The sequence below is a fragment of the Malus sylvestris genome, chromosome 15 (assembly GCF_916048215.2).
Source record: "Malus sylvestris chromosome 15, drMalSylv7.2, whole genome shotgun sequence".
NCBI classification, from domain to species: Eukaryota; Viridiplantae; Streptophyta; class Magnoliopsida; order Rosales; family Rosaceae; genus Malus; species Malus sylvestris.
In genome coordinates this window covers 16,360,337-16,382,203 of record NC_062274.1, presented here as the reverse complement: position 1 = coordinate 16,382,203, position 21,867 = coordinate 16,360,337, and the positions used below count along the sequence as shown (strand labels likewise).

Below are 21,867 nucleotides of genomic sequence, written 5' to 3'. Positions count from 1 at the left end.
TATAAACCTTGCTCTCTACTAACAACCACCTCACCCCTCCTATGACTTTTCGTTGTTGTCGGACTTATTTTGCATTTGCTTTTTATTGATTTATGAGCGCGAGGCTTAGAGTTACGACGATCTCGCATTCCAGCATTGTAAAATGAGTGTGCATTATGGTATTGTTAATGGGACTTGATGTTTCGTGAGATGGATTTTGAACATCTGGTAGAGAGAGAGAGGAGGGCAATTGCCGACGGAGGAGTTGCCAGCCCGACGGTGGAGTGGGGATGCTGATGGGGTAGGTTAGAGTGGGTCGGGGGAGCTTCGGAGGCTTAGGGTTCTTTGGCTGACGAGGAACTTGGGGTCATTGGTGGAGTGGTGTTGTAGGTTGTTAATTTTTTTGGTAATTAACTGTGTTTTAATTCGGAGGTTAAAAAATTAAATTCACCTAATCGCACTTGATGACTTTGCATACCGTATCATTATGTCGCATGAAATAGTTTGTAAATGTGATGTAAGAAGCTGTTCTCTTTTTTATTTTTTTATTTTACAAACGATATTATATACCCTAAGAGCAACTCCACCCTTGGAGCCCTCCCCCTAGACAATCCACTATTCAATCCACCCTGTAAACAGTAATTGTCCTTAATGAACAGTAACTGCCTTTTGCATATCCACCCTTGCACTTGAATACCCCTGGCAATAGGCAATAAAATATTAGTTTTTATAATTAATATTATATTATTTAATTTGTACAAATTAATATTATATTATTAATTTATCTTTTCCAATCTCTTCCCGAAACTTCTACCACTTTTGTTTTCTTCTTCCTTCCCGCTCTCTCACTCCCCTCTCCCTCATTGTCTTCCTTTTTCTCTTCGGCCGACAGTCTCCCTCCCCGCTCTCTTTTTCTCCCCCATTTCTCCCTGTTTTCTTCCTCAAACGAGGAAGCTGCGAATTTTGAGAGAGAACAGCACTGAACCCACCCGTCTCCCGCCATGTCTAAATCCACTGACGTGTCCTTCTTCCTCCTCTTGGTCCTCTGCGGCCAGGCCCAAGGAAGCCGCCTGCTTCTTTCCGACTTCAACCAATCAACGTCATCCGATCTGATCTCTGATGGAGTCCACCACCACCACCGGTCCCACGCCTTCGCTCCCTACCTCACTCTCGAGAACGCCCTCTCGGCGCTGCAAGCAGACCTACGGGTTCCTGCCCTGCACCACCACCGTGATCGACAACCTCTTCCTGATTCCTGACAGAAAAAAAAAATTTTAAAAGGACTGATGCCAGCCTGACGTCAGCCCCTGCTCGGGCTCTCGAGCTGGCAATTCCTCACAGGCCATTTGCTCGGGCCTTAGCTGCTGCTCGGGCTTGCTCACGCTGAAGCTGGTCGACAGGCCCTCGGGCCCTTTCTTCTCCCCCGTCCCTTGAGCAGGAGCTCCCGCTGGAGCTGCTCTAAGAGGGAGAGGTTGGATTTAACTTCACAATATGCTAGCAATAATGTGATTTAAATTCGCCTTATTTCTAACTCATTGTGAGACTAAGCTCCCCCCTCCTCCTAAACAATTTTCTCCTTTTAATTATTTCACTCTTTAAGTTGAACTATCATATACCTTTCTCCCACTTCTCACAAAAAATTATTCATTTTCATAATAAAAATAAAAGAAACTTCCTCGAATAAAAGTAAATAATGTTTTGCCCTTTGGTAATTTATTTTGAATTGATCTTCTTTCCATGAAATGCAGTGATGGAGCTACCTCGAAGTCGAAGGCCAAAGGAAAACAACCGTCGGATCAAGAATGAGTTTTACTCAGGGTGGAGTCAGTCAATGCTCAAGGGGACACTTCCCCCCATTTGGCAAACTCAGTAGTACTTATGCTAGTTATCAAACTCAATGTCGCTGGATAATTGTTTTGTTTTCAATTTTTAACATTTAATTTCAATTTCTCTTCTTGTTTTTTTTTTAATTGGAATTTTATTTTGTTAATAATTGTAATTTCAGATTTCAAAATCTAGTCAAATTTTGAAATCTCTCTAAAATTCATTTTAACTTTTATTATTATTATTATTATTATTTTTATTCTTTAATACTATGTAGCAAAACATGCATGACACTCAAGTCTCAAACTTCGGCACCTATGCACTACCGACTGGTCAGTATTTACCAAAAATCATTCCACCTAAATGCTACGAACTTTTGGTCACATTTGCATCTTTGTTTTTATTCCTTGTATTGACATAACTAACTCATTTGAGATAAAAACGATAATATTACATGATGGATCAATAAATCTTTTTCAGCAATCAAGTTATTCACAAAATATTCGTAAGGAGACTGGAGACACACAAAAGAAGACAACAGCCCAAGAGCGTACTTAATATAAAAAAAGGAAAACTAATGAAAAGGGCTTGAAAACTTTGAGTTTTAATGATAAGGACAAAATAAAGGGTAAAGTGAATAGTACCAGGATTGACTTTTTAGTGTAAAAATGTGGTTTTTCGTTAAAGTGAACAGTACCGGGTGCTTTTCGTTAAAGTTCCCTATAAAAAAACAATTGACTTAGTGGTCCTTCATTATTAAAATGAAAATTCACTTTAAATCTAGCTAGAACTAACAAATGTTCTGGCCATCTTACTTTAATTAAAAGGTCGATTTTAACCTCACGTGTGAGATTTAGGGGGTGTATTCAATTGGGATTTTGAAATATTTTAATTCTTTTAATGAAACTAGGGGTATTCAATCAAGATTTTAAGTGATTATCTGAAATTCAAGGTGTATTCAATTAGAATTTTAAGATAGTTTATTAAAATGCTTAGAAATCCAAGTGTATTCAATTAGAATTTTAAAGAAGTTTATAACTTTCTAGGTGTATTCAATTATAAATTGATTTTAAAGAATTTGAGAAAATTGAGGAATTAGAGGGAATTGAAGAGATTTCGTAGTGTATTTTAAGCATCCACAAGCCTCACCTCTCCCTATGAGATTTCGATGAAATTGATTCAAAATTTTATATGGAATCTCTTCAAATCAATTAAACTCCACAAAAATCCATGGATTTATAAATACATTCAAGTCTCTCAAATTCTCAATTGAATGCACCTCCCTTATATACTTTGTTTTAACGGAAGACTAACGAAGTTTAGGTTTGGATCTCAATTGCTAACGAAACTTACCATAAGATTTTAATCCTTTCTCCAATGGACTCTACCGCAGACGAATCAAAATATTGTTTACCCTATGTTAGCAACTTTTTCAGCATAAGGATTTCTTTGCATTGTCATTACAGGACCTCAAAAGAAATTTGGTCTTTTACTTACCAACTTTTGTTTAACGATATATGAAATTAAACAATGAATCCGCTGAAGTAAATTTTGAATGCCAATTTCCTTTCAGTCTAGTATTTTCTTTTCAAAATTCAAAAAGAAACATAATTATAATCTTGCTTCCAGTTAGTGAAGAAAACTTACATTGGGGAATTAGAGCTTCAAATACGATAATTTAGAGACTAATTTTAGTATTTATCCACCTCATCATTCAATGCGAAAACATCAAGTAAAGCTCAGACACGACAACGGTGGACTAAACCAAGCTCAGGAGGGTTGAAGTGTAATTTTGATGGAGCGTGGCATGAAAGGTCGCATCGGGGAGGATATGGTATGGTTATACGTGATTGGGTGGGCAGTTTTATTGTTGCAGTTTCTGGGCATTTTTGCCATGTTATATTTACCCCTACATGCTGAGTTGCTTGCGGCTAGAAGAGCAGCAGAGCTCCTAATGGAATTCCAAAGTGCTATTTCAAATTTGGTTTTCGAGGGAGGCTCAAGTGTTGGCTTGCAGCTGTGGATTGTTTAGAGGATGATTGTTCATTATTGGGACCTATAATTAACGACTTCAAAGGAGTTTTACGCAGCATGGAGGAAACATCGTTGAACTTTGTGCATCGGGAAGCAAACAACATAGCACACAAGCTAGCTTGTGCTGGTTTGGGTGTTTCTAGTGAAGATAGGTGGGTTGAACCTTCCCCATATTTTATTTTAGATGCTTTGTTAGAAGACAATCAAGTTTAACCGTTTACGTTACGGTGAGGATAGCTACTTGTGCGGGACACTATTTTTCCTTTAGACCGAGTTGAAATCCCGACAAAGTTTTTACTGAGGCCCATTTTAGCACCCTATCCTGTAATACCCTGAAATTTTAAATATATGAATTTTATATTCATAATTATGAATTTTATATTCATAATTATGAATTTTATATTCATAATTATGAATTTTATATTTATAATTATGAATATGTGAAGAAAATAGAAATTAAACATGTGTACGGTCCCAAAGATAGAATTGAGAAAATTGTAAAGTTTTGTTCCGGGAATTATTATAAAGGAAAACTAATGAAAATGGCTTGAAAACTTTGAGTTTTAATGATAAGGACAAAATAAAGGGTAAAGTGAATAGTACCAGGATTGACTTTTTAGTGTAAAAATATGGTTTTTCGTTAAAGTGAACAGTACCGGGTGCTTTTCGTTAAAGTTCCCTTATTATAATGTATGTATTCGTGGTATTGAGAGTTTATATTATTTTTCGGGAATTTATATTAATTTATTTGAGTTCAGTTTTAAATTAAACTGCTTACGAGGTTTAAAGTTTGGAAATTAACTATTTAAAATTCGTTGTCCTTTTTAGGTCACCATTTATATTTTTGAACAGGGCTTGAACTCATGAATGCGTAGGCACAAACTGTTAGTGAAACGGAGTTATAATGAAGAAGTTATTAATATTTAAAGTCAGGGATGAATTGGTAATTTTAACCTTCTTTAGAAGGCTCCAGAAAATCTGGAGCCATGTGACATGCCACGTGTGTGGCTGGGATTAAAGGGAAAAAATGAGATGGACGGCTGTGATGAAAATAAAGGGTTAGAAATGAGAGAAATGAGAGAAAAAGGTGGGGGGAACGGACGAATGAGGGGGAAAGGAAAGGAGAGAAAGGAGAAAAGGGAGAAGGATGGGAGAACTGAACATTCCCTTTTACCCAAGACTTGACCCGACCCGGCTCCCTTAACTAATTCCAGTGGTTTTCTGATGATTTTTCCAGCTAATCACGACCTCTACCCACGGTGAAAACACTCCTCATCGTTCCCTCATCCCATTGGACCCCAAAATCAAGGGAATTTGACATTGAAAACGGGGAAACCGCACCGGTGGGTACGGGTGTTCTTCCTGTCGAATCTACAATTTTTGAAACAAGTTTCATCAATTATCACCACCAACCTACTCCTTTAGAACCCAGGAACAAAGCCCAAACAAGTTTGGGGGCGTCGGAGCTGCTATGGAGTTTAATCGAGGTAAATTGGAGCCTTTCCTGGCCAAATTGGTCTTGGCTACAGGTATAAAGTTTGCTCTGCTCTTTCATATCTTTATTTCTGTAATTTTTGAGAATTTTTAGAAATAGTTAAATTTTTCTGCAAGTCTGGACGGCCGATCGCCACCCACGGCAGCGCGTGGCCAATGGGCCGACGTTGCCATTTTATGCAAATTTTGATATCATAAATATGAATTTGATATCCAATTGATGTGTTTTGATTAGTTGACCCAATGTTGGTTATTTTGGTTATTTGGTTGTGATATGTGAAATTGAATGAAATTGAAATGTGAACTACGATTGGCTTGATCCCTTCGATGGGTACGTAAGTAGTCTAACGAGACGTTAGATGTAGCCATAAAATATGTGAGGTTAAATAAATCCGAGATTAAAGGTTGCTAAAATGGAAATTGGTTTATAAAGGGAAATGACGTTAAAATATGAAGATAATGTCGTACATTTGGTATGGAATTATAATTATGGAGCGTTAGTGAAACTTAAGTAGAGATTATAATTGTGGATAGTTAACTAAACTACATTAAATATTTTGGGCCTACCCACAAATTTATTCCTGAAAATAAATATTTCGGGGTCGGGGTATGCCTAAGTTTCATTTAGGCATTTCATCAAACAGATGAGGGGCAAAAAGGGTCCCAAACTCGACGAGCAAGAGGCTTCCTCCCAGCCATTTTCCGGCCTTCACAAGGTCGCCTGACAATTCTTGCCCAACAGCTTAAATTCCAAAATTATGGGATAGCCTAATTAGTTACTCCAAATGTGAATTATGGCATGCTTCAAAACCTTTAATTATTTCCAATGGATTTCGTACAGATTGGGTTCAATGTGTTGATTGACCAGCAACTTCAAATCCTTTTATTTTCATAAATCATGGCAATACCAAACCTGATTACAGAATTGATTTTGTATTTTGTAGCAATTAACCGCTGCTAATGCGAATTAGCATGTTTGTATGCCATTTTATAATTACGAAATTAAACAAGCAAAGAAAAAGAGTAAAAATTGAGAGAGGAGAGAGAAGCTCAAAAGTGCTTGAAACAAAATCATGGGTGTTACATATCCTCTCTTTGTACATGTTTTTCGTATTAATGAATATTGTACTTTCTTCAAAAAAATGTTGGTAAAGTCATCACTTACCGTCGGTGATCTAACGGATGTCTAGTTTTTAAAATGTTAGGTAGTTATTAATAATATTTTAAAAGATTAAGACTAATTTAGAACCACCCAAAAAGTTAGATAGTTATCTATATTTAACCTCATTTTGAAATTTGGGAGTTTTTATTCTTTTGGGCATTGAGAACAAGGACTCGAAGTTGATACATCTTTTTAATGTTTAGAAGATAAGTACAAATAGATATTTAAGGAAAGTTCATGCCAGTTAAGTTAACATCGAATTTGGACCGTACGAGCATTCTATTTTCATTGACTGGAAGAATCATAACAAATTCAAAGAACCAACCATATTTGGTAGTGCTAGAATTCTCAAGAATAGAGAAAGAACAACTTTAGTAGCATATTTAATTGTTTGGAGTGACAAATTACATACCATATAGGCATGTAAACAATAGTAACATATTATTATCATAATTAGGGGTTTCTTTTAAGATTTCTTTACCAAAATTTTGTTTAACCGTGTACATAAAATTAAATAACAAATAAGCTGAAATAAATTATACAATACCAACTAGCTTTCAATCTAGTGCTTTCTTTTCAAAATTCAAAACGGAACATAATTTGAATTCTGCTCCACCACTAGTGAATAAAAACGTATATTGTTAGTAATCAAGGTAAAATCCAACAGAACCAATATTAATCCACTTGGATTTGAGTTGTCATAACTAATCACTCAAGGATTTTCAATTCCAACACAACCCGTTACATGCATTTACAGACGAGGCACATTTCCTAATCTCAATTGGATTTAACACCCTTAACCAAAATTGTATATATAACCCCTATATACACATATATACATACAGCATTTGTTTAATTGCATTTCTTAATCCCTGCCCTCATCTCTTCCTCAGCAAAGAACTCATGGCAAATTCTAAAGCTTGTGCTGCCTGCAAATACCAAAGAAGAAAATGTAACCAACCCTGTGGGCTGGCTGCATACTTCCCGGCCAGCAGGTTCGTAGAGTTTGTAAACGCGCAGCATATGTTCGGTATGAGCAACGTTGAAAAGATTATAGCCACAGTTGAGCCGGATCAAAGACCAGCAGCGGCTGAGACTATACTCTTTGAAGGGAATATATGGAGGAATAATCCTTCAGTTGGTTGCCTTGGTGTTACCAGATTCCTCCGTGAACAAGTAGATTTCTATGAGAAAGAACTTGAGGTGACAAATCGATATCTAGCATTTTACAGGGAATTAAAAAAGCAGCTCGATTCACTCAAAATACAATCAGCACAAGAAGCATCGGTCGTCCCTGATCAAGTAAGCCATGATTTTAATTTTTATTGATGTTGTGTACTTATCTTCTTACTGAATTATTGTTAATTGATATATCTTTTTCGAACTAAAAATAGCACATGTAGACTAAAATAACTGATTTACTGTTATTAATTATTCTGTATAATGTAGTTCCCTCAGATCACGGCTGAGATGAAAATGTATGAAGAAAGGTACATCTACATGTCGAGTTTGGAAGACGCACAAGAGAAAACCTTCGACATCGGGCTCATGCAACCAGCAACTATCAATGGACCTGGAAAGTCCAGGTACCGAAATTTTTTACCCTTTTTATTTATAATGTTTCTTTTCTTTTTATTTATTTTCTTGATTTAAACGGAGGTGTGGGGAAGAGAAAAAGGAGATGAGGTAGATCGTAGAGGAGAGAGATGAGGGAGACAAAGATGATTTGTAAGGAGCGCGCCATGAGATGGTTTTGAAAAGCATTATGGTTAACATCCACGTTATGTTCTTTGACTCCCACGCTTGCGCGGGAATGCATATAACGTAAACGTCACGTTATTTGATTTCCAATTTGATGTGTACAAATGTATACGTGGCGAGCGAATAACTTTATCTTTTAAAATTACAATCTTCATATGATTTCAAATCACTTTTACTTAAAAATAGTGATGTGCTATCCACACATCCCCTTTTACTTTTCACACACCCCTTGTTAATTTATGTATGTTGATCTTCTTCAATTCATCTAATCCGACGGTCGAAAACCAAAAAGATGTATGAGAAGTAAAAAGGGGTGTGTGAATATCACACCCCTAAAAATAATAGTACTAGTTTAAAAAAAAATGTAAAGAGACAATCGTTTTAGACCGAATTTACAAGAGATTCCATTTACAAACTTCTTATTGATATGAAATGCCAAGTCATTTAGTGCAATTAAGCGGGTTTTCGTTTTTTTAAGGAGAAATTAAATTTTTATTTCTTTTATTTTATTTTATTGATTGAAATTTTATTTATTTTTTATCCACGTCCTTATTGTTAACTACATTGCAATGGTTGTGGATTGAAGGGAAAAACAAGGAGAAAGGATGAACATAAAGATGAACAGAGAGAAATGAGGGAGAGAGAGTTTAGAGAGAGAAATAGGTTTTGTATTCACTTATCAAATGAAGATTACACATACTGTTTATATAGAAATCCTAACTACTTTAACCAAATACTAACTACCTAACTATATTACTAACTGTATTACATTTTTACCCTTAATACTCCCCCTCAATCTCAACTGGGGTAACCCAATTTGAGAGTGGAAGAACAACTGCAATCACTGTTATGAAACCAGAAAACAAAAAACTGAGTTGAACCAGTTGCAATCTTGCAATCCCACAGCAAAGTCTCAACTAGTAAATACTTAAATATGGACAAATGGATGCACTGTAGAGAAACTTCAAAACAATTCGAGATAGGGTTCAAGAGTTCTGGTATTGATCATTGTGCAACTTCATTTGATGAGATGGCCAATCGGCTAGAACCTGAAATACAAGAGGACCACAGCCTACGTAACGAGGGCTACAGAGTTCCCAAAACACAAAATTGCAGGGAAGATGGCTCGAGGAAAGAAATTGATGTCCAATAGTCACATCACAAAGAACATCTTTACTCTGATTACCTAATGAATTTTCAGGTGGTATAATATCTGGCTATGATTGTTCTTTACCAAATCCAAGAACCGAAGCACCGTCTTCTTTTAAATTGCACTGGTTTGTCATTTCTCTAATTAGTCTTGCATTGTCTTTTCTTTTCAGCAGGCACAACATCTAAATTCTCATCATGGCTTCGTGCCCACAAACTCTAATCAACTAATCTATACAGAAAATATGGCTTCGTGCCCAAAAAAAAAATCAATCTTGAAATGGCTTCGTGCCGCAAACAAACAATAATGGCTTCGTGCCCAAAGAAACAAACTTGAAATGGCTTCGTGCCGCAAACAAAGAATAATGGCTTCGTGCCTCAAAGAAATCAATTGACTACTTCACAAAATAAAAGAATCATACACTTTTGCAGGGAATTGAAACATATAACCTGAGAAATCCAGCAATGTCGAGAAAACCCAGATGCACCGACTCAAAACCAGATTTGCCGACTCAAATTCCAGATGCACCGACTCAAATTATCTTGGCAAACAATCAAGACCTGACAGCAGAAAGAATCACCACCGCGGAAGAGAACTTCCCACTTTCCAATCAGCACAGCAGAACCACAAAAAGGGAAAGTCCCAGACGAAGAACAGAAAGAATCACCATTGAATCAACTGAATGACTCCATATATCAACAATTTTCATAATGACTCCACATATCAACAATTTTCATAGGCAAGAAACATATATGGCTTTGTGTCTCAACAATTTTCAAACAATATACACCTCAAAGATACCACCAACAATCCTACTCGCACGAACCCCAAGCAATGCTGCAATTACCAATCCTTCATAGTTTCATGATGACGTTAAAATTCCAGCGTTCTACTAGCCTTCGGTCCAAATATTCTTGAATCCAGCAATCCAAATACCCCAAATATCACAAATACTGATCTTGAAGCAATGAGCAAAATTGTGAACATTTTCTTACTGAAACATTTAATCAAACAGGTTATGTGCACTGTGAAAACCAGTAATCAAAAACCTGATAAGAACTTCAATCGTGACCCACTTCCATTCTTCAAGATTTCATCTTCGTCGTATCCAATGTGAGAAAGCAATTGCAAAAGCTGAGAGCTTTGACAACTTCTTGCTGTGAAATGGCGAGTCTCTGCTAGTTTGTGGAGATGAGCGCACTGTTTGGAAGCCTGATCAGTTCTAACTCCAGTGCTACAGAAGCCCAGCCAAACAGAAAAATCAACAATTGCAACAATCGCGATCCCAACAATCGCAGAAAAATCAACCTAATAACAATCACGGAAGCACCGAAAATCTAACAGAATTTTGAAGGGAAACTAAACTAGAAACAGATGAAAAATAATGGGAAATGGAACCACCAGAATCAAAGGCGTGAGCCTGGTGGCTCTGATACCATGTTAACTACATTGCAATGGTTGTGGATTGAAGGGAAAAACAAGGAGAAAGGATGAACAGAAAGATGAATAGAGAGAAATGAGGAAGAGAGAGTTTAGAGAGAGAAATAGGTTTTGTATTCACTTATCAAATGAAGATTACACATACTATTTATATAGAAATCTTAACTACTTTAACCAAATACTAACTACCTAACTATATGACTAACTGTATTACATTTTTACCCTTAATAATATTTCACTAATAAAATATTTACATATCTACATTTTTTATTTTACAATTAAATATTATATAACCTTTTTCAAATATATTTATTTACGGTTGAAAACGGTACATTTTGTATATATAATTTGTACCCATTTTTTAATTTGTAACCATTTTTAATTTGTTTCCTTTTTTTAATCTATACCAATAATTTTCTTTTTAACTTTTATTTGTACCCATAATTTTTTAAATCTTTTATTTGTATCTATTCATATATTTATATCCCCATTTTCATTAAAAAATTACCAATTTTTTTTTATCTAAAATATACCAATTTTTTATTATCTAAAAGGGTAAAAGATTGTTTACCACCCTCATGTTTCGTGGTTTTCAACATTTAGTACATCAAGTTTTTTTCGTCCCAGAGTCATACCTAAAGTGTAAATTTTGGGACAGTCTCATACATCTGTTAGTCAAACTGTTAGTTCTCCCGTTAAGTGATGACGTGGCGCTCTGATTGGACGCCACGTGTCATTAAAAAAATAAAAAAATAATTTAAATAAAAATAATATTAAATAATATTTAAATAATAAAATATTAAAATAATAATAAAATATTTTTTTTTTCTTCTTCTCTTCTTCTTCTTCTTCTTCTTCTTCTTCTTCTTCTGGGTTCGGTTTCTTTTTTTTTTTTTTTTTTTCCTTCTTCCTCCTCCTCCTCCTTCTTCTTCCTTCTCCTTCCTCCTCCTTCTTCTTCTTCTTCTGGGTTCGGTTTCTCTTTTTTTTTTTTTTTTTTTTCCTTCTTCCTCCTCCTTCTTCTTCCTTCTCCTTCCTCCTCATTCTTCTTCTCCTTCTTCTTCATTCTTCTTCCTCTTCTTTTCTGGGTTCGGTTTTTTTTTTTTCTGTTTTTTTCCTTCTCCTCCTTCCTTCTTAAGAAGGAAGAAGAAGGAGAAGAAGAATGAGGAGGAAGGAGAAGGAAGAAGAAGGAGAAGGAGGAGGAAGAAGAAAAAAAAAAAAAGAGAGAACCGAACCCAGAAGAAGAAGAAGAAGAAAAAAAAAAGAAGAAGAATAAGAGAAGAAGGAAAATTTTTTTATTTATTATTATTTTTTTATTTAAATATTTATTTAAATTTTTTAATATTATTTTTATTTAAATAAATTTTTTATTTTTTTAATAACACATGGCGTCCAATCAGGGCGCCACGTCATCACTTAACGGGAGAACTAACAGTTTGACTAACAGATGTATGAGACTGTCCCAAAATTTACACTTTAGGTATGACTCTGGGACGAAAAAAACTTGATGTACTAAATGTTGAAAACCACGAAACATGAGGGTGGTAAACAGTCTTTTACCCTATCTAAAATATACCCTTTTTTAAATGTTAAATCTATTCACTTTTATTATCGATAATGTACTCATAGTTTAAAATGTACATTTTTGAATTTAGAACGTACCCATATCTAAAAGTAAAGAAAAAAAATTTAATTTGTAAAAATAAAAAAATCTGAACACAATATTCAAATTAATAGAGTTTAATTATTAAACTTGAGGAAAAAAATCCAAAGCTGTTGTGACATATGTTCTTATCAATATGTGATTGTGTAAATCCTAAATAGAGATAAAGTAGGAATCCTTTGGGATCTAGAAGATCTTCCCTAATATACTTTGTATTACTTGGAGAACAAGTTTCTCTCCTCCTAATTACTATAAATAAAGGCACAAGGACTGGGGAATTAACACACAATTCCTCAAGTCTATTCTCCAATCTCTCTTCTTCTCTTTGCTGCACATCTCTGTAAAATATAGGCCATAACACGTTATCAGCACGCTCTTCACGCCGTACTTAGAAGAATTTAAAGAGAATTTATTCGTCTAGAATCAGGGGAGTATTACGTTTCAATTATTTTTAATTGATTAAATCTTGATTTTATTGAATTCATATATTGTTATTGATTCAATTTATTTTTCTTCTTATGTTGAACGTGATACAAGCTTGAAGATGAAAGCCGAAATTGAAGAAATAATTTTTCTGCATCAAACCAGTTCATTCATATAATCATGCAATCAGGTTCTTCCAAAACAACGGCTTTTAACTCGATATTTTTGAAGCCCTGATAGCATGAACATTCACCATGATGCATGACCCAACTTTACGTTTAACGTATTTTAGATTCTACATAAATTGTGTATGCCTCATAACCAAAATTGCTGCAATTATGTGAATTTGATAGTTGCCATGAATTGAATCGTACATATGTACATGCATTGAAACTATTATTTGCATATGCATCAACGTAAATATGTGATTCATTGAAATATATATTGAATTTCATATGCATATAATTGAATTAAATTCTATTAGAATTTTTCAAGAAACCTAGGGTTTGTTCCCCGTGACCCCGACATCACTGGGCTCACGCGAGCCCACAATAGGATGCTAAGCACCGGAGCAAAACCCTTGCTCCAATCTGAAAGATGCCTTTGGCATCAAACCCTAACCCACGGTGCTGCCCGACGTCGACCACGACTTCACCACCGTTATTACTGGGTACTCACACCTGCAGTTGTGATTGGGACATAGCCATCGTCGAAGATGATGGGTTTTTTTCAGAAAGCTCGATGAACACCGCCGGGTTCTTTGAACCCCGATGGTTCTCGGATCCCCCGACGTCGAAACCAAAGGTCACCGTCTACAACTACGGTTCCCAGTTGAACCCACATGCTTCGCCATGCCTTAAACCCCCGAGGACAGTCGTTCGAAGCGACGCCGGCATCCCCCCGGTTCGATTCCGACACCCAGCGCCGCTGGGGTGTCTTGGATCCCAAAACCCGAGCCCTAGTGGGCTCTTGTCCCTCGGCCTGCATCAGCGCCTTTTGGGCCTGCTGCTATTTTGAGATGTCACGGCCCAACCCATGCGGAAAAAAAAAAAAAAACAAATTTTGTTTGTTTCTGGGCTCGCTTGCAGCGGCCCAGCCCGAAAAAAGGGATTTTTTTAGTTTTCTTTTGGGCATGCTTGATGCAGCCCTTTGTGTGAAAAAAAAAAAATTTTTTTGGGGGTCTGCCCGCAGTAGCCCAACCCCATGCTGTCCCCGTGGGCCTGCAGCCCCACCCGAGACACCCTAGCCCCATTTTGGGCCTAGGTCACATGACACCCATTTGTTTACGCCACCCCGTGGACTTAATTTTTCTGTTGGGCCCCACATTTTATCTGCCTAATTATTTTTAGGCCCAATGGGTTTTATATTTTTTTTTCACCCACATTTTAATTTGGCCCGAAGTCCAAATAAATTAATTCAATTATAATTATAAACCTGAAGTTATATCTTTGTATATCCTTGTTGTATATTTGCTTGCATATATATTTGTGTTTGTCTGCAGGTATTATGAACTTAAAAGTTCATACTTCCGAACTCGAAGTTTCAGAAAAGTGCCATATGAACCTGAAGTTTCTTAATGCGCAACACTCATGTTGAGACCCGAAGTTCTCCATGCTTAAATCCGTTTAAACCAAACCATGTCTTAGAACCTGAATGTTCTAAATTTGTTGTTTATGGAAATTTTATTTCCTAAAACCCCAATCACATTCTTGTTTCCTCCATTCAGCGTATTGTCGAACCGTAACAAGTTCGATTTCACTGACTTGGAAGTTTCGAATAGTAAACTACTTTATGTGGATACAAGACGTGAATAAGCATCCGCCATGATCCTTATTCGAAGAATTATGCCTGAAGCATATCCAATGGAAGTACCTCCCTGCTGAGGACTCCATGACTCTTCAAATCCATTATGGACTGTTTCAAATCATGCAAAGATGAATTTTTGCCTGAAGCAAAACATGATTGAAACTGTTACGTCCATGAATAGGTACAATTCTCGTAGTCCATTTGTGAAGACTCATTTTGCTCCACCTAATACATTTGGAAGAGCGAAATTTGACATGGACGGCCTATTGGCCGAACCCCATTGTTTTTTTTGGTTTATTTTGTGAATAATTTATTTTGTTCTCGGATTTAAGATTAGTGTTTGGATGTCACCATTATTCTCGAATAAAAGAGTTAATTAACGAAGATTACCACATGTGACTACAATTAACTCATGCTTAGGTATGTTTTGTGGGGAAGTTAGCTGTCTGGTTCTATGCTAACTTCATACCTAATCATCCCCTGACAACCTTTCAGGCTTATCCAACCTGATTGTGGGGCATGGCACTGCCCTATATTGTCCAATGGTATTAACTTTACCATAAAGGGAAACCTTATACTCACTTCGTTCCGGAAGAACGCCCTTTTGAGCTTTAAGGATATTCGAGAGTATTATTACCATATCGAAACCAATGTAGAAAATGGAGTAAAAATTCCTTGGCATATCACCATTTTTGCACTTCCTACGAATATAGTTAAATGCATATTCTAGAGAAGATGGAACGCTTAACGAATGGATTACATCCATTCAACCCCATTATATGGCCGGCCAGAAGCCCGCGATTCCTAAGGAATTTTCGCTATGGATGTACGTTTGGGATATCTAGGATGATTCGTGATGCGCCATTTTGGGCATCCTTTTACCATAAGTAAAGAAATCATACCTGGACACGTATTATACCTTAGCACCCTCCATCTTTTTACAAAGGATTCAAATGGGACATTTGTGGATAGATTCAACCACCCTATGGACCATTTAAATATTTTATAGTATTGGTTGATGCTTCTACACGTTTGTCACACGTGCGGTTGTTGTCCACAAGTTGCATTCTCCACACTGGTAGCTCAGATTAACAAGCTTAGGGCTCACCACCCTGATTATCTGATCAACTTTATTTGATTGGATAAGTTGGAGAATTTACATCGACATTTACATCGAACACTTTAAATCTCGATGGATATTGCATGTCGGTTGGGTTTTTTTTGAAGTTGAACATCCAGTCCCATGTTCATACCCAGAACGACCCATCAGAAGTATTCATTAAATGCCTTCAAATGATTGCGTGGTCGACTGGTCATACGTACCACAGTTCCTGACCTCTGCTTGGGGCCATGCAATATTGCAAGCAACCATGTTGGTCCGCCTAAGGCCCGTCACGACCCAACCTTATAAAGCGCGTGTCAGTTGGTTACCAAATACAAACTCGACATATCGCATCTGCGCGTCTTTGGTTGTGCGGTCTATGTGCCATTTGCGCCGCCCTTACATACACAATAACAAAAGGGTCATCAGGGAAGGATGGAAATCTAGGTCGATTATGATTCTTCTTCTAATAATAGTTACTAAATAACCTTTGACAGGCGATCTCTTTACTGCTCGTTTTACGGATTATCACTTTTATGAGCCAGTCTTCCCGTCGTTAGGGGGAGATAAGAACGTCACCGTTCCTAAAGAACGACGCGAATTATCGTGGACGTCCCCACTATGTCTCATATCGATCCCAATCTAGATCGTCAGAGTTTAACCAGACACTTGCTATGATCTAGAAAAAGTGACGAGATCACATATACCAGCTGCAAATGTGCCTGCAAAGATGTGTACCAAATGTACTTCGGACCTTTGTCCTGAAAGTAGGAAAACCACAATTGTGGCCGACCCTCGTACATTGGCAGCTAGCCAATCAATCTATCTTATGCCAGAAGCATGGTAGATAACTCGGTTCGAGGATTCACCTCCCCAAAAGAGGAGGAACGTGGCACGAATGAATCCGCCCCTCAATCGCTGTCTCAGACCTTTTCATCTCATGAGATTAAATCCGGATTACTCCCGAGACCTGAAGTTCTTGGTCCAGTATACTAGTTTGGATGAGATATGGAATTGGAATGAGATTATCATAAATGATGTTTCATTTATATGGTACCAACATAAATGAAAAGCGACGATAACGAACCGCGTTCCGTTGATTAATATCAACGTAGAACTGATTGGTCCACTAAAAGAATCAACCTATGACGAATGAGATGAATGAAATAGTGCAATATGACGCCTTGTGGCGCAAGGTTTCTCTCATACGCCATGTGATTGATTGCAGCATTACAAACGTGGTTGTAGTATCTCTAGGATCGTGATATAAACCTACATGGAGTTTCCAAAGGACTTACATGTACTGATTCAAATAGTTCTAGACCACAAGAACATCCTCTTGATTCCCAAGAAGCCTTCACTTTACGGATGCAGAACTATCCGGGCGGATGTGGTATACCCGTCTAAGTGAATATTTGATCAGTTAGGGATATATGCCCCTGCGTGTATAAAATCCAAAATTGCTAGAGTTGAGCAAATTAACTCACATGTCGGACTATAAGATGAATGATCTTGGGAGAACTTGACATTACCTCGACCTGAAGTTTCGAGCTAGTTTTGATGGTATTTTGGTCCACCACTCAAACTAGACCCAGAAGGTGTTATGTATGAGTATATCCCGATCATCTGTATGCTAGATGCAAATGAGACCTTTAACGGAGGGTATGGAGCATAAGGTTCCATATTGGAACGTGAGGCAGCCATATCTAAGTACCATTGGCGTTTGTTGTACTTAGCTCAAATGCACTAGATCAGACATCTTATGTGCTGATAATCTTTTAGCATAAAGCAGCACTGCGCCTAACACGCCGCCACCAAATTTGGTGTTAAAGACGTTTTTTTTCCGTTACTACGGATTTGGGCTTATTCCCTATACATCTCAGAATAGATCACACCCCCTTGATCTTCGGAATGATGCCTACCTTGTGGGATTCGCTGAATCAGACCGTCTATCTAATCACACAAGGTACGTTCCCGCATGGTTATGTCTTTACCATTAAGGAACACCGCAATATCTTGGAGGTTAACTAGATAGACCTTTTGTTGCGAAACCTTTGAATCGTTCCAAGACTCACTATGTCTCATCACGTGAGAGATATGGTCGAGAATTCTTGTTGAGCATATTCAAAATCCCTACGTTTTTCATCCATCGTTGAGTCCCAACAACGATCCATGAATACAACGCTGTATGTATCGACCAAATCATGATACATCCAACAAGTCAACACCAAGCATATTGTGTCTACATCAGCATGAGCATCAGAAGATTGAAGTCAAGCAGTCTAATCCCAGATAACCTTGCTGACATCTACACGGAGTTACTACCGAAGTCTACATTTCAGAAGCTTGTCCAAGGAATTGGTATGCGTAACTTTCTCATTTGCGATGCTTGTAGTTTCATTTGGAAGTTTTGTCAAACTCAGGGGGAGTATCTAGAAGTATACTCACTTGATCTTAATGTACTCTTTTTCCCTACGATTAGGAGCATTTTTCCCACTAGGTTTTTGCTACCTACCTAGGTTTTAACGAGGCACCTATCCTGGGCTGATCATACCCTTGTGAGCTCTTCTACTTGCGTCCAGAAGACGTACAGTTTTGACTTAATGCAACTTTTCACTTTTCTCCTTAGCCTATGGGTTTTTCTCCCACCTTGGGTTTTGCCATAGCAAGGTTTTGTGAGTTTTACCACTCCTGCATTCTTCCGTTTGTTTTGAGACTCGCATTCGCTACTTGTGCCGACTAAACGAGACGACACTACTTCTACATTTGCTTGAAGATCTGATGCGCCATCTACTTGAGTATTTGCACACTCAAGGGGGAGTGTTGTGACATATGTTCTTATCAATATGTGATTGTGTAAATCCTAAGTAGAGATAAAGTAGGAATCCTTTGGGATCTAGAAGATCTTCCCTAATATACTTTGTATTACTTGGAGAGCAAGTTTCTCTCCTCCTAATTACTATAAATAAAGGCACAAGGACTGGGGAATTAACACACAATTCCTCAAGTCTATTCTCCAATCTCTCTTCTTCTCTTTGTTGCACATCTCTGTAAAATATAGGCCACAACAAAAGCCAATATTTTAATTTTCTTACCACCATAACTATGGTGTATGCTCACCATACACCTCATCACTTGACACTTGTCATTTCAACTAACTCTAATTAACTTTAATATTAAATGTTCCTTTTCCAATTTTGCAAAAAAATTAACAATGGTTAAGTGAAAGAACGCGTGTCAGATGATGAGATGTATGGTGGGCATACATCATAGTTTGTGGTGGTGAGCAAAAATGCACCCCTTTATAATAACCTTTGTAAGATTTTAGGGAGAATTTATTGATTTTCGTAATTAAATTTCTTAATTAATACTGAACTTTTACATTTTGTCCTTTAGACCATCTCCAAACCTGGGCTAAAAGCTAAATTACCCCCCAAATTACCCCCCCCAAACACTCTCCAACCCATGTTAAAATTTTAGGCTAAATGCCAAATGTTATTTCTGGGCCAAATACCCCCCAGTTTTCCCCCTGAGCTAAATCCCAAATGTTTATCGGAATTTAAATTTTTTTAGATTAAAATGTTCATAAAATTAATTTACAATAATCTACATATTTATTTATTTATTTTTAAATTGATTTAAGAAAAAAATTAGCCTAAGTTCATTCTTTAATAATTCCGGGCTAAAATTTTAGGGCAGAAGGGTTGGAGCAGAAAAGATGTTTCTGGGCTAAAAGCCAAATTTTCCGGGCTAAAAAATTTGGCTTTTAGCCCAAGGGTTGGAGATGGTCTTAATCAAAGTAATCGCATTAATAAGTTTCAGTCCAGTATTTTTATTGACACTTCAAAATTTTCATTTTGCACTCTAAATTTTCTATAATTAGTAAGAAATAACACTTGTGAGAAGTGTATAATGAGATTTCTAAAGTGTTAATAATAGTTTCCTTTCTTAATCTCCTAATTAAAATACAATTAATTACCAAAAAAATAAGTTTGGAATTGTGTTACACTAGAAACCCCACTCTCTACTAACAGCCACCCAACCCCTCCTGCGACTTTGTCGCCGTTGCCGGACTCAATTTTGCGTTTGCTTATTAGTGATTTTTTGGCAAGAGGCTTATAGTTACGGGGATCACGCATTCCAGTATTGTACAATGAGCGCACATTTTGGTATTGTTAATGGGACTTGATGTTTCCTAAGATGGAACTTGAGCATCTGGCAGAGAGAGAGAGAGAGAGAGGAGGGCAGTTGCCGACGGTGGAGTGGGGATTATGACGGGGTAGGACCGGAAGGTTAGAGTGGGTGGGGGGAGCTTTGGAGGCTTAGGGTCTTTGGCTGACGATGAACTTGGGGTCAGTGCGTGGAGTGGTGTTGTAGGTTGTTAATTTTGTTTTGGTAATTAACTGTGTTTTAATTAGGAGGCCAAAAAATTAAATTCACTTAATCGCACTTAATGACTTCGCATGCCATACCATTATGCCACATGAAATGAAATAGTTTTTTTTATTTATTATTCTGTGTCAAACGAAATGAAATAGTTTGTAAATGTGATCTAATAAGATGTTCTTCTTCTTTTAAAAAAGAGATGATGATCTTCTTAGCATTTTTCTCCTTTTAATTATGGGAACTTTAACGAAAAACTCTTGGTACTGTTCATTTTAACAAAAAATTATATTTTTACATTAAAAAGTCAATCATTGTACTATTCCCTTTACCCTTTATTTTATCCTTATCGTTAAAACTCAAAATTTTCATAGATTTTTCATTAGTTTTCCTTTTAATTATTTCACTTTTTAAGTTCAACTATCATATAACTCTCTCTCACTTCTCGCAAAAAATTATTCATTTTCATAATAAAAATCAAATAAACTTCCCCGAACAAAATGTAAATAATGTCTTGGCCTGTAGTAATTTATTGTGAATTAATCTTCTTTCCGTGAAATGCAGTGCTGGAGCTGCCTCGATGTCGAAGGCCAGAGGAAAACAACCTTTGGATCAAGAATGAATTTTACTCAGAGTGGAGTCAATCAATGCTCAACTCCCGCGCCGGGGGGGGGAGACGTCCCCCCGTTTGTTTGTATTTAGCAAATTCAATATTACTTATGCTAGTTATCAATTCAATGTCGCTGAATAATTATTTTGTTTTTAATTTCCAATAATTAATTTCAATTTCTCTTCTTGTTATCAAACTCAATATCGTTGGTTAATTATTTCGTTTTTAATTTTTTATATTTAATTTTAGTTTCTCTTCTTCTTCTTCTTTTTTTTATTTAAATTGAAAATTTATTTGGTTAACAATTTTAAATTGGAAATTTATTTGGTCGGGGCCCCATGCACTACCGATTGATCAGTATTTACCAAAAGGGTAATGCTATGAGGACTAAAATTTTAAACTAAATGATATGAATGTTGATGGTTGGATTATTACTTAAATGTTGATTAACGTGTTTATTTCTCATTAGTGACAAATCATTTGATTTGCAAACTTAGTTTAAAATTTTGATCTTCTTAGAATTATTCTTACCAAAAATCATTCTACCTAAATGCTACAAACTTTTTGTCACATTTGCATCGTTTTTTGAGTGCTGCAAATTGACAAATTCCTTGAAATGACAAACAATAGGCTAAATCGTCAAAATAGTCCCTGAGATTTGCATAACTCATCACTTTGGTCCCTGAGATTCCAAACCGATAAAAGTGGTCCCTGAGATTGTCCACCATCCATCATTTTGGTCATTCCATTAACAACTCCGTTAAGTGTCCCGGAAGAAGTTTAGGCAATTTTCAAAACTTCGTAACACAGTCGTTTCTTAACCAAATTCGACCCATAATATATTAAAATGAAGATAGGAAAGTGTAGAATAAGATTATACCTATTTTGAAGCCTAATGGTTGTTGGAGATGGCCGGAAAATAGCCTTAAAGTTGATTGGTCAGAGCCAAAACTGGAAAACTCGTCGGAAACTGGATAAACTTTAAACGTTCATAACTTCTTCAATACTCAACGAAATCAAGTGATAAACGAAAATCATA

The 21,867-nt window shown here is 36.6% G+C and overlaps 1 protein-coding gene across 1 annotated transcript; it reads left to right on the top strand.

Annotated features, from left to right (window-relative positions):
* Positions 1 to 7,396: 7,396 nt before the first annotated feature.
* LOC126602723 (LOB domain-containing protein 22-like) lies at positions 7,397 to 8,183 on the top strand. The gene is made up of 3 exons (XM_050269614.1): positions 7,397 to 7,795; positions 7,943 to 8,079; positions 8,153 to 8,183. Exons 1-3 carry the CDS (start codon positions 7,397 to 7,399, stop codon positions 8,181 to 8,183), a joined length of 567 nt encoding a protein of 188 aa, XP_050125571.1.
* Positions 8,184 to 21,867: the final 13,684 nt, after the last annotated feature.